Source organism: Oenanthe melanoleuca, chromosome 15 (genome assembly GCF_029582105.1).
Source record: "Oenanthe melanoleuca isolate GR-GAL-2019-014 chromosome 15, OMel1.0, whole genome shotgun sequence".
Taxonomy (NCBI): domain Eukaryota; kingdom Metazoa; phylum Chordata; class Aves; order Passeriformes; family Muscicapidae; genus Oenanthe; species Oenanthe melanoleuca.
In genome coordinates this window covers 856,028-871,941 of record NC_079349.1, presented here as the reverse complement: position 1 = coordinate 871,941, position 15,914 = coordinate 856,028, and the positions used below count along the sequence as shown (strand labels likewise).

The 15,914-nt window shown below is 41.4% G+C and overlaps 1 protein-coding gene across 4 annotated transcripts in view; it reads left to right on the top strand.

Annotated features, from left to right (window-relative positions):
- The window catches only part of GLT1D1 (glycosyltransferase 1 domain containing 1), a 45,694-nt gene that overhangs the window by 11,573 nt on the left and 18,207 nt on the right, over positions 1-15,914 (top strand). For all 4 annotated transcript variants that reach the window (XM_056504472.1, XM_056504473.1, XM_056504474.1 and 1 more), the window contains exons 3-8: positions 297-402; positions 3,187-3,238; positions 6,238-6,274; positions 7,280-7,336; positions 14,764-14,859; positions 15,859-15,908. In XM_056504472.1, coding sequence (XP_056360447.1) covers positions 297-402; positions 3,187-3,238; positions 6,238-6,274; positions 7,280-7,336; positions 14,764-14,859; positions 15,859-15,908 — 398 coding nt within the window. The remainder of the gene's footprint in view (positions 1-296; positions 403-3,186; positions 3,239-6,237; positions 6,275-7,279; positions 7,337-14,763; positions 14,860-15,858; positions 15,909-15,914) is intronic.

The following is a 15,914-nucleotide window of genomic DNA, read 5'->3' as shown; positions in this document are numbered from 1 at the left end:
AATGCTAATAAATCCTGATCTTACAGCTCACTTACCTTTCAAATCCCAATGTGAAATCTGTGGTACATTTTCTGTCTTTATCAACATGTTTTGTTTCCCATTTGGTTTGGTGGAGGTGCATAGTTATTGGGTGTGGGGTTAGAGTGCTAAAAAAAACAAAAATCCAAGTTTCTCCAGGTTTCCTTCTCAAAGATTTTTGTTCAGATAGGTGATTCAGTATTATCAATGCACAATTTTCATTCCTGGTCATTACATGGACACGTTGGCCAGTTCTCATTGCAGTCATTGCTTTGCAGGGAGCAGAATTCCTTTTGGAATCATCTTTGGTGGCACAGATGTAAATGAAGATCTGAAATGTAAAGAGAAACTCCAGGTAATGGGAGCAGTGCTGGAGGAAGCCAGGTAAGAGAGTGGGGAAGGTTTGTGACAGGAAATTGCATTTTTGTGTGGCAGAGCCTTTAGGAAGTTCCCACACACACCTGGACTCAGTGGGGGATGTGGAGGCAGCAGATAAAGGCTGGACACCATGAAATCCTTGTGATCTCTACATATTGGTGTGTGATTCAGAAAGCACAGTCTGTGTGCAGTCTGTTTGCTTTGTATTTCCTCTGTTCCTCTCACAGCTTATTGACACAATGCCTGGTTAAAAAGCTGATCCTTCAAGTACAAGCAGATTTTTTTATTATTATTTTATTTTTTCTCCTGCTAATGTGAACCTTTCCCTGGGTCCATGAGCAAAGAAGCAGAGATTGAAAAAAAAGTCTTTAAGCAAATTCTCTCAGTTTTTAGGTGAAATGCCAAGGGGGTGATTTCAGGGTGTTTTAAAGTCTGGGAAGTTCCAGTGACACACCAGTGTAGTCATCCAATGTTGATCACAAACCACAGGAAATTACTAAAAACCAAAAAGACCTTTGAGCATTTTTCACGGTTTCAACATGCTCAGAAAAGAAGTTTTCTCCTGGCTGATCCAAAGGTTTGTTGACTTCAGCAGTGTTTGATGCTGGCCATGGTGGGGGAGGGAAGCTTTTCCTTGTTCTGAAAGCAGGATGGATTTTGGGTCAGGCAGGATCTGCACCAGGCCTCTCTCTCCTGGGTTATCCCTGCTGATCCCACTCTATTTTCCAGCTATTATTGCCTCACTTAACAGTGGCAGAGATGTGCTGCTCTGTCTGTAATCCTCTGTAAAATGTGGTAAGTAAACAGATTTTAAAGACAGCACTTAATCACACTCATTGGAAAATCATTAGGGCATGTTCTTGTGTCTGTGACTTGGAGCTGAAAGCAACTTAAGGTTCCACTCAGGAAAAAATTTATGTGCTTGTTTACTTTTGTTATCAAATAATCAGAAGTTGTTCTTTAAACAGGTCTGAAGGAAAAGAAAAATGCATCTGATGTGTCAGATAAATTTCAGCACTGTGCAAAATGAGAAATACATAAAAACAATCTCAGAGTGTGTCCATTAAATCCATCTCTGATTAAAATAATGTCTGCCACAAATACAGCTAATATAAAAACTCTGCTTTACTGAAGGTTTTTTAATGGTATTGAGTTGGCAACCTGAGGTATCCCTTAATAGCTTGAATTATCTATGATATTTCAACATCTATTACTGCATCCTTGTGCAGTTTACAATATTTTCTCTGCCACAGGAAAAGGATCTCAGTTTTCTGGGGGTTATTCTGAATGTTCCTCTTGTGCAGGAGCATCACTGGTTTATTCATTGCACAGTTATTAAAAGAAACATTGATTTTTATTTTTTTTTCTTTATTGATTGCAGGGTTCTAAGCAGAAAGCATCATGAATTGTAGATGACTTGTCCAGTACAATATCCCACCACATTCCATAAAACAAACTATTGAACACTGTCTGGCCCTATGAGTGTTTCATTTTTAATCAAATTCCTCTGAATGGTGCTTGTACCTCTCTAGGGTATTTTTTTTTTCTATTGAACAGTATTTTGTAGATTTAGAAGCAACATCTTTTTATGCTTGTTTATGTGATATATGGAAAGGATAATGGCAAAATCTGGGGAGGGAGCACATGCAACTTGACAAAACAAGCATTTGCAAAGTCTTTAATAACCTTAAACTGTCAAGTTGTGTGTGAGAAATTCATGGGAGTGCCATAAAGCAGATCCTACAGAACAAATGTGGGGAAATAAGGTTTGTTTCAACAAGCAGGAGTTATAATTCAGAATTTATGGGAATTCTAATGAATGACTTTCATGCCTTCAGATGATGACATCACATCTCCAGTGGAGAGGCTCTGTCCTGTGATTTATCTCAAACCTTTAAGGTGTCAGGGGCTTGGCCCAGGACAGAAACATTTCAGAAATCACAGAAAAAGAAGCACTGAATCAGCAGTGCAAGCTGTGATGACCTCTCTTTTATATTCAATCTCTCTACAAGTAATTAAAAAGGTGTTTTGCTGAGCAGGAGTGCCTCATGTGAAGGAAACATTCAAACAGGACTGAAGGTCTCCAGAAATGGCCCCACTGCTGGGTCCAGTGAACCCTGAACACCCAAAGCCTGTGTTTGTGCTCCATGACAACCTAAAAAATGCCATTAAAATCCAGCATGTTCAAAGTCTGCATGAAAACATCTCCCACACCTTCCTGCTGTTACACTAGTCAGAATAACTTGTTTGTTGGGTGTGCTCAGAAATCTGCCTTTTGTTGGGTGTCCCAGCAATGACAGCTGTTCCTCCCAGTGCTGCCCTTTCCCAAAGGCTGTCCCTGAGCTGTGGGGAGCAGGCTGAGCTCTGGGGAAGGTTTAAACCTGGATTTGAGTCAGGCTGCATGGACAGTGGCTGTCACTGCATGGCAGCAGCTGCAGCTCAGTCCCTGCTCGCTCTTCTGGGTGTGAAAAGGAGCAGAAATCCAGGTTCCAGCTGTGGGCATGAATCTAAACTGGCAGCTGTCCCCATTTTTGGGGTTTCTCCCACTTGGGGAAATCCTCACTTCAGCTCCCAAGAGCTGAGCTGTAAAGCCTGAGGAGCTGCTGCTGGTTCAGCCACGATTTTCTGCTGGAACAAGTGGAAAGCCTGCTTTGCCTTTCATCTGGGATCAGGTTTATAAGCCTCTGATCTTAGTTCTTATCAAGATTTTTCTGATTTTTTTTTTTTTTTTTTTTTAACATTTAAGCTCTTTAAGCAGATGATCCCAACTGTTTTTGTGCCTTTAACCAGGTTTGCAGTGGCTTTCACAGTGGAGATGAAGGAGCTGGCAGCAGCAGAGTGGGTATGTGTCTGTGGGGTGGAAATGCTCAGTGCTAAGATCTGCATCCTGCTGAAGAGTTTCTGAATAGTGCCAGAGAATTGCACTTCCCTGTTCCCAGCCCTGCTTTCCTTTCATTTCATGTTGGTGTGCTCAACAGCTCCAAGATATCTGGCAGTAAAAGCTGCTCAGTATTGAAAAGTGTGGAGCAGTTTCTCTATAAAATATAAAACAAATCATTTGTTGTTACTGAGTCTCTCCTGATGCCAAATTGTTTCTTTTTTTGCATCATTTACTAAACTGCATGTTGAGAAAATTCCTCCAGACAGCATTAGTTGTAATAAAGAATTTGGAAGTATAATTTGGAAATACTTGGAATTGTTCAGGTGAGCTGCAGAGGAAATGAGATTTGCTGTGCTGAGCAGCAGATCCAGAGAGGGGCAGGAACCATTTGGGATAAAAGCAGCAGGGCAGGACCTCCCTCTGCACTGAGGTGTTGGCTCCACTCACCTCCCCCTGGGAAACATCAGCTGAAGCTGCACAATTAATGCCAGAAAGTGAAACAAAGTGCTGGTACCTCTTCAGTTCTCATTTGCATCTGAGTGTGATCATTAAAGCACTCTTGCCTAAAAAATAATCACTGAGAGTGGAGCTTGCACAACCCAGCAGTAGGATCTACAATAATACCTTATTTCAGCATTAATTGATTTAAAAAATCTATTTGCATTAAAAGGATACATGAGCAGACATGGGATTTGGTATTTTATTTTACAAGTGTAATTTGATTTTAACAGTTGCTACAATGAACTTCATGGTGGGGAAATGTGAAAGGGCACAGCTTCTGTCAGAGGTGTCAAGCAAGAAAAGGACAAAATAACAGAGGGGGAAGGAGAAGAAACAAAATTGAGCTTTGAAATATTTTCAAAATCAGCACCTCAGATGCTTTTCAGTAGCAGACTTTGATTTTACCTAACCACTTCTGTGGCCTGTGGGAGTAATTCAGTGTTTAGGAGGTCAGAGAGCTGCAGACAGATCTGGAAATCCAAACTGCAGTGCTGAGGGTCTGAGCTCTGCTGCTCCTGCTGTGAAGGCTGAGAGCAAATTCCACAAATTCCCCTGTGAGCAGTGAAGAACAGGAACACATCCTCCCATGCACAGCTCCTGGGACATCAATGATTTTTACTGATTACCTCACACTGCTGTGAGCTGCCTCATTCCTCTAATGTGCCTTTATTAGTGAAGAATTTAAATTACAAACATGTTAGCAATTGCACTGGACTCAAAGGCTGTCTCTTCCCACAAATTCTTTTCTATTGCACTGGATAAATTCCCCTTAATTATGTGATCCAGCCCTTGTAATAATCTGTATTCCAGGGGAGTTTGAAATACTGTAAAAGATCTTGTGCTTATGGTCAGCATTTTATTTCAGTAGCATAAAACTGGTGCAGAAGAATTACCTAAGCCAGTTTTATTAGCATTCAATCTCATTTTCCATTCTCCTCAAGCCCATTTAAAATGAGGAACATGAGAGAAAATGGGTCTATGGTGTGAGTGCATCTCCCTGCCCTGTCCCACAGTGTTCCTGCTGTTTTCTGCCTGATGATCCAGGCCCTGCCAGGGTTGCAATAATTCAATAAATAATTGTATTTACTCACCCTGAGCCATTTGGGTCCAGCAGGCCATGAAAGAAGATGCTTAACTTGAATTTCTTGTTGCAAATTGGTGTTTTTAGGGAGCTGGGGGCTGCTGCCCCTCTGCTTTTCCCACTCCTGTTTCCTGTGTTTCTCTGTTTTGCACTCCCACTTTTTCTGCAAAGTTAAATTCTGGATTTGGCCCCCAGCTTGCAGTGCTGTCCTCTTGTTTGCACAGGGGTTTTTGTCACTGGAAAATTCTTTATAATTCAAAATATTAGTCAGAGAATATCCAGTGTTAAGTAATAAAATAATATAACAATGTATGAAACTATTTTAATTATTTTTAAATCCTTTGGGCACAAAAGCTCTGATTGTCAGAAACCACCTCCTTCCCATCTGGGAGCTGCTCTGAGATGACTTTTTAAGTGACTTCTCTGCTCCCAGTTTCTTTTCCCAGCTCATTTTTAGTGACTGCCGTGCCTGGGCAGGGGGCTGAGGGGCAGCCACAAAGGAGCAATAGGAAAAACCAAAATTAAAAAAATAAATAAAAAAAAACACTCCTGTGGCTTCCTGTTTTCTGAGCTGAATGCGTCAAGAATTGGTTGATTAGAAGTTTGTTTCTGAACTGATTTTCTTTTCATTAAAAAAAAAAAAAGTATTCCATAAATCCACAGTTGGAGTTATAGAAAGATATTGAAATAGGAAATTGCTTCTTTAATCACCTAAATTAAATAAGTAGCAGAGCAGCACTTCAGGAGTGGTTTTGGAAGTGTGGTAATTACTTCTTTTACTGCAGCTATTTTAAAATAATTTATTTTGCAGTTTTTATTTGTGAGAGTTCTGCAATATCTACCAGGCACCAGATTTCCTGTTTGGGCAAACTGTGTGTTTGACAGCAGTTTCTGGAACTGATATGTTTATAAATGTTTATTGTTTATATTTGTATATTTGTATATTGTTTATATTGTTTATAAATGTTTATTGTGTTATGGATAAATGTAAGCTGGATTTTCAAAACCAACTTTTTTTTGGGAACTAGAGCTGATTTTCAGCTGGATAGTTGAAATTTGTTTTATTCCAGGAAAACTGGATAATGATCCAAAGAAATGATACAAACTAAAAATACATATTTGTACTAACTTGGTAATTGTGTTAATTGTGAAATTAATTAATTGATACCATAAATAGACATTAAATGTAAATGACATTGGTGGCTTTTGGTGTTACTTAATGGATCTCATAGTTAATTTTGATTTTTAATAGGCAAACAAAAATCACACTGACAATGTTTTGTTACTCTTTTTGTCTGTGTGTGTGTTTTTTTTTTAAGATTGACCAGATTTTTATGTTGAACTCTGAAAATAAATTTTCTTCTCCTTCTCTTTAAAGCCAGATGCCAGGAAGAAAATCTATGTCCAAAGTCAAGGTGAGAGCTTTGCAATCCCCATTCCATTTCTTTATTCATTTTATTCCACTCATTTGGTGCTTTGTGGAAGTGCTCCCAGCTGCAGGAAACTGAGAGGTGAGCTCACCCTGAAGGCAGCACTGAGATTTCTCCAAAGGCTGCAGAGGTTTTGATGCTGAATAATTATTTCCTGAATTATTTCCAAATTCCTTCCCATGCCCCAAGGTGAATTCCCAGCCAAGCCCATCACTTACTCAGCAGCTTCAGTATTTTAGGTGTGAGGACTTCATTTCCTAATTTTATTTGTTTAAAAAAAACTCTCTGAGGATTCCAAAACTCATTCCATTTATGTAGTCCACTTTCAAAGAAAATAACATTCTGTTCCAGACTGTGCTGTTGAAATAACTCATTGTGAAATCTCTTTAGCCCATATTCAGTTTATATTTAAGTCTCCTGTGAGTAATAGTTAAAGAAGAGATTAATTATTTTAATGATGAAACCATTTTATTAATTTATTTAATCTTTAACAAAAGGAAAAACAAGTGCATTAACATTCAGTATAGATTAATATTTAATTAGTATATCAATTTATTTCCTTTTATGTTGAGGGCTGTGGGTGCAGCTGCCCTGATCTCTTTTGGAATCATGTTCCCCCCCAGAGGATTTTATCTCCTGTGCAGTTTTACAAGTTAAAATTGAGCAGGGTTGTGGTGCTGAGGAAGTTCCAACACTGGGTGGTTGTACAAAATTTTCCATTTTATTTCAGCCTGTCTGGGGAAGGGTTGCACAGGCAGCCTGACCCAGCTGGGGTGGGAAAGCTGCAGGTGGGAATTCAGGGTGTTTGTTGGAAATATTGCTGCTTTAGATTTCCAGGAGCCTTCAGGAAGCACAGCTCAGCTTCCAGGGGACACTAAACATGGGAATCTCTCTTATTTTATTTTATTTTATTTTATTTTATTTTATTTTATTTTATTTTATTTTATTTTATTTTATTTTATTTTATTTTATTTTATTTTTTTCACACAGGAATTAAGACTTCACCCAGTGCAACATTTGACTGGTACAGATTTCTACAAAGTGCAGGTAAAACTCATTTTTCTGTGTGTTTATTCCAAATAGGTGTCAAGGATGAAAGAAACTTAGAGTCAGAGTTTAACTAATTATGTAATAAAGTGCCTTAATTACATAAAAAATGGCAGGATGTCAATCAGATAATCTGGTTCATCAAGTACCCAGACTGTCTCCAGATTTCAGTCTGGCCAGGGCTGAGGGGTCACAGCCTGTGGGTCAGTGTCCCCTGGAGCACAGCAGCAATTCCTGAGCACTCTGTGACAAACTGGAGAGGAGAAATGTGCAATTTGGTTATTTGGTGTTGGGCTGGAGCCTGTCCCTGCTGTCACCAAAGTGGTGGCAGGTAAGGCAGGTGACCTGGTTCTGAGCCACCTGATCTGGGCAATGCTTTAATCACTTCATCCTCCCCAAAAAATGATTTATAGGCATTTTACCCTGGTAAAAACGCTTCAGTTTTCCATTCATCAGGCTGATCTCTGATAGTGCAGCTGTTCCCTGTGCTAGAAATGAATCCTCACCAGTCAATGGCATTATCACATCAGGAAATGTGTGCCATTAGTCAAAGCCAGTGTCAATTTGAAATTGAGCATTGTGGGGTTATTTTGTTCCCAGTAAATCACAGCCCACGAGCACAGTGCCACTAAGATTAATAATTTCCTGAAGTGGAATGATTTGTCACTTGCTAGCACAGCCTCAGTGTTGATTTGATCTCTTGTCCAACCATTTGGTGATTAAGTGAGCAGTCAACAGATTGAGGAGGGGGAAGCTCCCCCTAAAGTGAATTTCTAATATATTAGAGACAGTTTTTTGCCTAATGTGTACTAATGCAAAAGTGCAAAATAATTCATAATGCACATGAAAAGCAAACTAAGATGTGACTCTAACATCTGTGCCTTATTAAATAATAACTTGCAAACTGGCATCAGATTATTCAGTGCTGTGTTTATGACAGTTCCATCTCGTTTATCTTCTCTGCCCATGTCCAGCTCTGGTGGCACAATTTCCACCAATAATTTAATATTGCACATGGAGTCAGGATTTTTGGCTGCACCTTGCTGCTTTCTGGGCACTAATTAGGAGTTCCCAGTGAATTGCATTTTTCTGGGCACTTGCAGTTCCAAAGTGTTTGAAATTCTGCTCAACTTGGAGCAATCAGAAGAAAACTCAAAAGCAGAGGCAGTTTTGCTCAGAGATTTTGGCACTGTGGGCTTGCACAACATGCATGGAGACCCTGAGCTTTAATGCAGATAAATCTCCTCAGGCTCCTTCAGATCATGCCATTTGTGATAATTTTTAAAGACTTTTTTCATTAAGTTCTGTTCCATGTCTGAAGGCACTTGATGATTTTTTTGGGGAGAAGCATTTCCCCAGATAACCCTTGCCTGTATCTTTAGCAGGACCCTTGACCATTTGTCAAATTCAGGATTCCCAGGACAGAATGCAAAGGAGCAGCACAAGCCCTGCAGAGCAGGTTTTAATTCATTTGAGGCATCACTGTTAAACATCCTTGGTGTTCAGGGTGTGAAATTATTCTCACAAATGAAATAACCTCTTCAGAATATTTCCAGACTTTTCTTTGCACTGATTTTTTTTTTTTTTTCAGTTAAAGGAAACATTTGCTCACCTTAAATATGACACCAATACATAAAGAACCTCTTTAAATCAATGTAATGGCTTCAAAAAGAATTTAGTGGCAGCTTTAAGTGAGTGGCAGAATGCACCAAATGCATTTTATGGTGGGAGACCTCCAGCCCCCAAACTGGAATGGAACTAAACCAAACTCTGAGGAATCCCAGCTTTTTGTGCCTCCATTTGATGGTCTGGGTGCTGATGTAAATAGAATTGCCTGCACAAATGGAGGCAGTGCTGTGGAAGGTTGCTGCTGTTGTTGTGATGGGTGCAGTACAATCTCAGTACAGAAACCATGGAATTGGTGTTTTGTCATGTTCTCAGCACAGATTTGGGAGTTGCAGAGGTGCTGCTGTGGGGCTATTGCTGTCTCCTAGCTGCAGGATCTAGGGCTGCCTAGTCAGCATTTACTAAATCTACAAAAAAAAAGGAGCTTTTAGAGTTAATTTGCATTGTGGTTAACAGTCAGCTTCCCAGTTTGTGTTCTGTGGGTGAGAGACTGAGCAGCAGCAGCCAGACCAAGAGGCTGAACTGGGATTTCAGCAGAGCCTTGAAGAACAAACACCCTCAGCCTGCTGGGGAGCTCAGCCTATTTCAGGAAGTTTTGCTGCCTGTGCCAGCCTGCAGATCAGAGCAGATGATCACAATGCTTTCCTCTGACCTTGCACTGCAGGGATCTATATCCAGCACAATCAGTTTGATTACAGCAGTTTTAGAAACCCTATCTATAGACTTGGGGGAGTCAGTGAAAGTTCAGCCTTTGGCTGCAAATTGACTGACAGAAAATGACAGGAGAGTTTAAGTAAATGAGAAACCTGAGACTGATCACAGACAGGCTGGATGTCACCACTCCAGGATGAAAAGCTTTCTTTGATTTCAGTGCAATGGGGCTGAAGATCCAGCCCCAATAAACATCAGGTGATGAGAAGATGAAGATAACTAACAAATCTGCACTGATAAACTGAGAAATCTTTCTTTAGCCAACACACAGGGGGGGTGGAAGCACAGGTCACATGCTTATTGCTCAGCAAATAAAACATGCACTATGCTTCACAGCAAATAAAACATGCACTATGCTTTTGTGGTTTGGTTTTTCAACTCAAGTAATTTCTGCTCCATAGCACGGCTGTTCCCTGAGCTTGAGAAGTTTTCTTAAGCTGTCATGACACAGGCAGGATTTTACAGAGACATTAGATTTTCCCAAAGCTCTGCTGGAGAGAGAGAGACCCACACAAGAAAAGCTGAACAGCAGAAGTTTGGGCACTTAGAGAGCTGCCCATAGTAAAAATTGTGTGCTGGCATCCCAAACTGATCTGAAACCACAGAGCTTTTTTGTTGTCTGATCTGTTGGAAGTAATGAGAAACAGAGGAGAGGAAGAATGGACTGAGAACTTTGCAGTCCAGTTTTTCTGGATTAGGAGCCTGTCCCTGGAGGTTTGCAGGTTCATTTCACTTCTCAATGACTCACTGTGGGCTGTGAGCAGCAGTGGAAACTCTTGGGGTAAAGTTATTGTGAACTTGTCAGAAACAAACTGCTGGAGTAAAGTAAAGTAATAAATGTGGGAGATCTGCAGGTGGCAAAGTGTGTCACTGAAATTAGGACTAATTGTGCTCCTAATTGCCCAAACTGTGTGCCACCAGTGAGTCCAGCCCCAGAGTCGGGGTGAGGCAGCAGGGGCTGCAGGAGCTAATGGAAAGTATTTCTTCAGTGTGTGGGGAGATCAACTTGAGAAAAGCTGTGAATGGAAAGATTTAGAGTATCAAAGGTTCCACAGTTGGATAAATTTATCTATGTTTCATGCTCAAGAAAATAAAGTCATTGTCTGAAATCTCAGCAATAAACCTGGGGCTTTCCTTTTTGAGGAGAGCAGTCAGTGCTTTCAGGTGCTCAGGAGATGGATAAATGAAATATTTTCAAGAGCAGTAAAAGACCTGCTGTGGTTCAAAGTGACCAGAAAAGAAAATAAGGTTATTTTCCCTCACCATCTCATTGTGGCTTAGATTTTGTTTCTGCACAAAGGCAGAAATGGATGAATAAGCCCAAATAATGTGGATTTGGTGTTGTTCTCTAAAGGTCTGTAGAGCACAACAGTGAGCTTGCAATCAGGGGTTGGAAAATTAATTTTAAAATCTTCTTCTTTACCTCTCAGCAACTAATGCTGGATATTACTCATTCACTTCCAGGCCTGCAGCCTTCAGTAAGATTAAAGATTTGCAGTAATACATTTATTTTTATTGTGCACCTATGACTAGTGCATTTTTTTCCCCTGATAGTACCTGGAGGGAGGGAGTTAAATGAATCTACACTTTCAAAATCTCTTTAGATAACACTTGTACTTATCCCTGCCTTTCTCAGAAAAACAATGTTCCTACTGAAGCTTCAGAAATTATTTAGGCTTTTTTTTGTGTTTTGCTGTGCAGGTTTTTGTAATGGCCCAAGTACAAATTGTACCAGTGTGTCATAATCCTGTTCTCCCCAGAAATAAGAGGAGATGGCCTCAAGTTGTGCCAGGGGAGGATTAAACTGGAGATGTGGAAAAACTTCTTCAGCCAGGGGTGTCAGGCCCTGGCACAGCTGCTTTGGGATCCCTGGGGGGATTTAAGGGATGTGGTGGGTGCTGTTCAGGGCTGGGCTTGCTGAGCTCAGGGGGCTTTTCCTGCCTGGATGGTGCCATGGGTGTGTGTCCTGGGGCAGTACAACAGCTGATGGGATGAGCTCTTGTGCTGTGGAATTGCCCTCCTGTTTTTCACTTTTCATATTCTCCATTCTCTCATTCTGCCTGGTCTCAGAGCACCAATATCCCAAACCCACCTGCAGGTGCTGGGGAATCTGGATGGACAAACCAAGGAGTGCCAACTTTCCCAAGGCCCTGCCCTGGCTCAGGATCAGCCAGCAGCAGAGCAGGGACCCTGAGGATTGTCCCATTTCACCCAGGCCAGCAGGTTTAGTGCCAGGTTTCAGGGGCACAGCAGTTCCACTCTGAAATGTCAGAATTCAGCAGCACAGCAGCATCTCTGGCTGACTTGGAACCATTATTTATGAACTGACAGAGATGTTAATGACAGTGCCAGGGCTTTGCTTGCACTTAGTGTAGAGTGGATCTTGAAGGATGGCTGGAAAACATGTACCATGCAGTCTTTTTTTAATTTTATTTTTTAATTGCCAGGGTTGATGTACAAATCTTTCTGTTTTGTGTTTGTCAGGCAAACAGGAAGATGCATGAGGCACATAAAATGAAGCACAGTGTGCTGCTGGAAATCCTTGCTTTTGTATCACTGACAGAAATGGGGAGAAAGAGACCAAAACATTTTTTGTTATTTGGGTGTTTTCCTGTCATTCAAACATGATAGTGGCACAGGGAAAGCACTGAGAGAGAAAATGACTTGACTGTGCCACACTGATGTGTTTCCATTCCACAATCACACGAGGTGCTCAGATCTTATTACATCTGCAAAAGGCAGAGTGATAGCAGGAATCCACACTCCAAAGTCTGTTTAAGCTGAAGGAAAAAGAAGAAGAATCTTTTTCACAGGGCAGTTTTCACCCAGCTGCTGAGTGGGAAGGCAGCCTGTGCACTTCAGGTGTGCTCAGAGAGGACAGAGCTGCTGCAATTGCTGTTCAGGGACAAATGGCTGATTGTTGGGTGGGTTTGTCCCAGAGAGAGCCCAGGTGGGAAATCAGCTCCATGGGAATCTCAGCGTTCCAGGGAGGGGCAGAAAGTGCTGCTGAGGTTGGATCTCAGTGGGCAGGGAGGAGGAGGCTGCCAGCTCCCCAAACACACAGTGCACCCTGCAGGAGGTTGCTGTGCCTGGGGAGGGCTTGGGGTGATGGCTGAGAGCCACAGCAGCAATGCAATGAAACTGCAGCAGATCCTCATCCCTGCAGCCACTGGCACAGGTAAATCCTTCTGGAGCAGCCCTTGGGGACAGGTTAGAGAAGGGCCAGGTGGGGCTGTGTGAACTGGCACTTACACAGGAGAGAGGCTCTGGGAGGTGGGAGTGTCTCTGCAAATGAGAGATCAGCTGAGTGAGCTGATTTCATCAAAAAAATCTTATTATAGGTCATTTCTCTGGTGAAACAGAGTGTAACTGATGAGATTCTTGGGAGGGGCACCTTTGGGTGGCACAGAATGGGGAAGTCTGAATGCTCAGGGAGCAGCTCCCTCCTTCTTTTTTGTGTTCAGGTGTTCATCCAGGGAGCACAGCAGCAGTCAGGGCTGCACAGAACTGCTCTATCAGGGCTTCAAACCCTTGCCCAATAAAATGAAAAGACTGAAAGCTGTAAGATAGAAACAAAAAGCTGGTAAGACATAAAAAGAGCAGTTATTTCAAGAGTGCAGTAACTCAGTCTCCATGTGAGAGCAGGAAAACCTGGTTTCTTCCTCCTGTGTGACTGAGCTTTCAGCACTAACTCCAAGTTTTGTTTCTAAATAGCCAGAGCTCAACATCAATAAATGGGAGTCCATAATTTAAAATGGGTATTTGTGCCTCGTGGGATGGCTGCAGTGCAGGCTGAACTTTGGTAACACTTCTTAGTAGTTTGTTTTGTGTGAGTTTGTCATAAAGTGCAGCACTGCTGGCTGGCTGAGACCACACACTATTGATGGCTTTTCCAATCCAAATGTTTGTGTGTTATAAACTACAAATGATTTCTTGGTCCAATAACCAGGAAAATGTTATTTACCACGTCTGCTGCAGCCACTTCTGACAACTCAGGGTTGTTTTAAGTGGAATGAAAGAGGCTCAGCAATGAACCCTGTGACAGGGGGGATTGAAATGCTCCTGAGCTGGATTTCAATTTTGGAAGCAGAGCCTTGATGGGAGCAGGATGTCCCCAAGGGCCTTGCAGAGCTGCCAGGTGTGGGTGATCCCTGCCAGCCCCCAGCTCCAGGAGGGGCTGAGCTGATTGTCCAGTGCAGCAAATCCAACCTGAGCACCCCAACCCCTCCAGTGCACATTAATTTATATTAATTGTGTTCAGTCAGCAGGTTTTGGCTTGTGCTGTTTTATCATGAACACATTTTATCAAAGCTCCTCACATGTGAGCCTTGTCCAGAATGTCCTGAATTCATGTCCTGCCACAGACCCAATGGGATCTGCAATTCCCTGAAAACCTTCTTTTCCTAATAAACCCTGCACAATTATGAGTTCTTGCTGTGGATATGTAAGAGGTTTTCAATGTTAAAACCTCCCTTGCTGAGGCTTTCCCCCCCCAAGTTATTTTTTCCTCTGTGTTTTAGCAATAAGTGCAAAATAAATGCTTTGCAATAATTTAATTTCTAATTAACTATTGTTAACTAGTATTGTTAACTAGTATTGTTAACTAGTATTGTTAACTAACTAACAGTGATGGCACACAGGCAGCATTTCCTGATTTTAACTACAAAAAGTGTCAGATCGAGAGCTCTAACTAACCAAACTGATTAACCAAACCTCATATCTGCTAGGTGGGGAGTTATGAGATGGATGCAAAGTTATTTTCAGGATTAAAACCTCTGAGAGCCACCCAGAGCTGTTCAGGGCCCTCCAGGCTGGGCTCTGCTGTCCCAGAACTCCACCAGCACCAGATTTTTCTCCAAGTCCTGCACATTCACTGCCTCTGGAAATAAACACCTGTGCCCTATAAAAGGATGGAAATCCTCAGTCTGAGGATTGATGCAAGAGCAAGAAACCAGGAATAAGGATAATTTTTCATAATCCATTCTTTTGCTGCTTTTACTATTGCATTCATGGAACAATTTGGAGCACTCAGCTTTTTTGTCTGCATTAATGAATTATTTTGCAGTTATTTTTACAATGATTTGTTGCAGGCATTCCTGCAGACACAGAGAGTTTGCATCTGTTCCTTTTGGTGTGTGGGCTCCGAAGAGTCAAAGACCCCCTGTACTTAGTAGAGGTTTTCTCAGGTAAGCAGTGGCCACTTGAATATTCTTGTTTTGTCACTCACTGCATCCTTTTAATGTTTGTGAGTTTGGCATGAGGTGTTTTGTTCATTGCAGGAAACATCATCATATATTTACATTTGAAAAAAAGAAATTCTTATGTAACCACTGATGTGTTGAACACATTATTTCTGTGCTGTGTCTCTCCCATCCTGCTGGGAATAACAGAGAATTCAAATCAAAGCAACATTTGATGGTTTTACTTGCTGAGAAAACTATTTTGCTGTTACATGCAATATTGATGGGAGACAAAAGAAAATATCATCTACTTCAAAATAACTTTTTTATCTTGCTGTCCCGTGGCTGTTCCAGTGATTTGCATGTGTGCTAATTAATGCCATTGAAGCTGCACACAGATTTTACCACCCATTGTTCTGCTCAGTGCTCAGACTCAGCTGAAGTTCCCTCACAGCCACAAAAGGGAATATTTTTGTGTCTGTAAAAGGTTCAGGCGTTCTGAGCTGGAGATTCAGCCTGCACTATTCACTTTTACAGCCCTTTAAACCTGGAGGTGCTGAGTAACAAATGCAGTTGGTGGTGAGTTGGTATTTCCTGGGAGCAGCAGATTTCTCCTGTGCACATTACTGAGTAATGATTGTAATGGCTGCACTTGCTTCCACTTGTTCTTTACACAGGAAAATATTCAAGTAATTTTGGCTTAGTGGCCAGAGTCCCTGCATTATACAGAGCATTGTTCTCTTGAGTGATTCAAAATTAATATCTGAGCTTAGTTAAATAACCCTTGAGTCAGAAGAGATTGCATGAAGCAGAAAGGCTAAGGACTAACTTTCAGATATGCTAATATTTGAATTCTGGGGAGTAATGAGAGGGCTGGAATCTGGTGCACATTGTCTTTTAAGTAGCAATACAATATTTTCTAATTTTTCTCTAATCGTGGAACAATTTATACTGATTTAAAAATTAATATTTTTTATTAATAAAACAGTTGTTCCTCTGTTTCAGACTGGCACAGAAAGGATCCCAGTGTCCACCTGGGCATTATTGGACCTGCAGTAAGT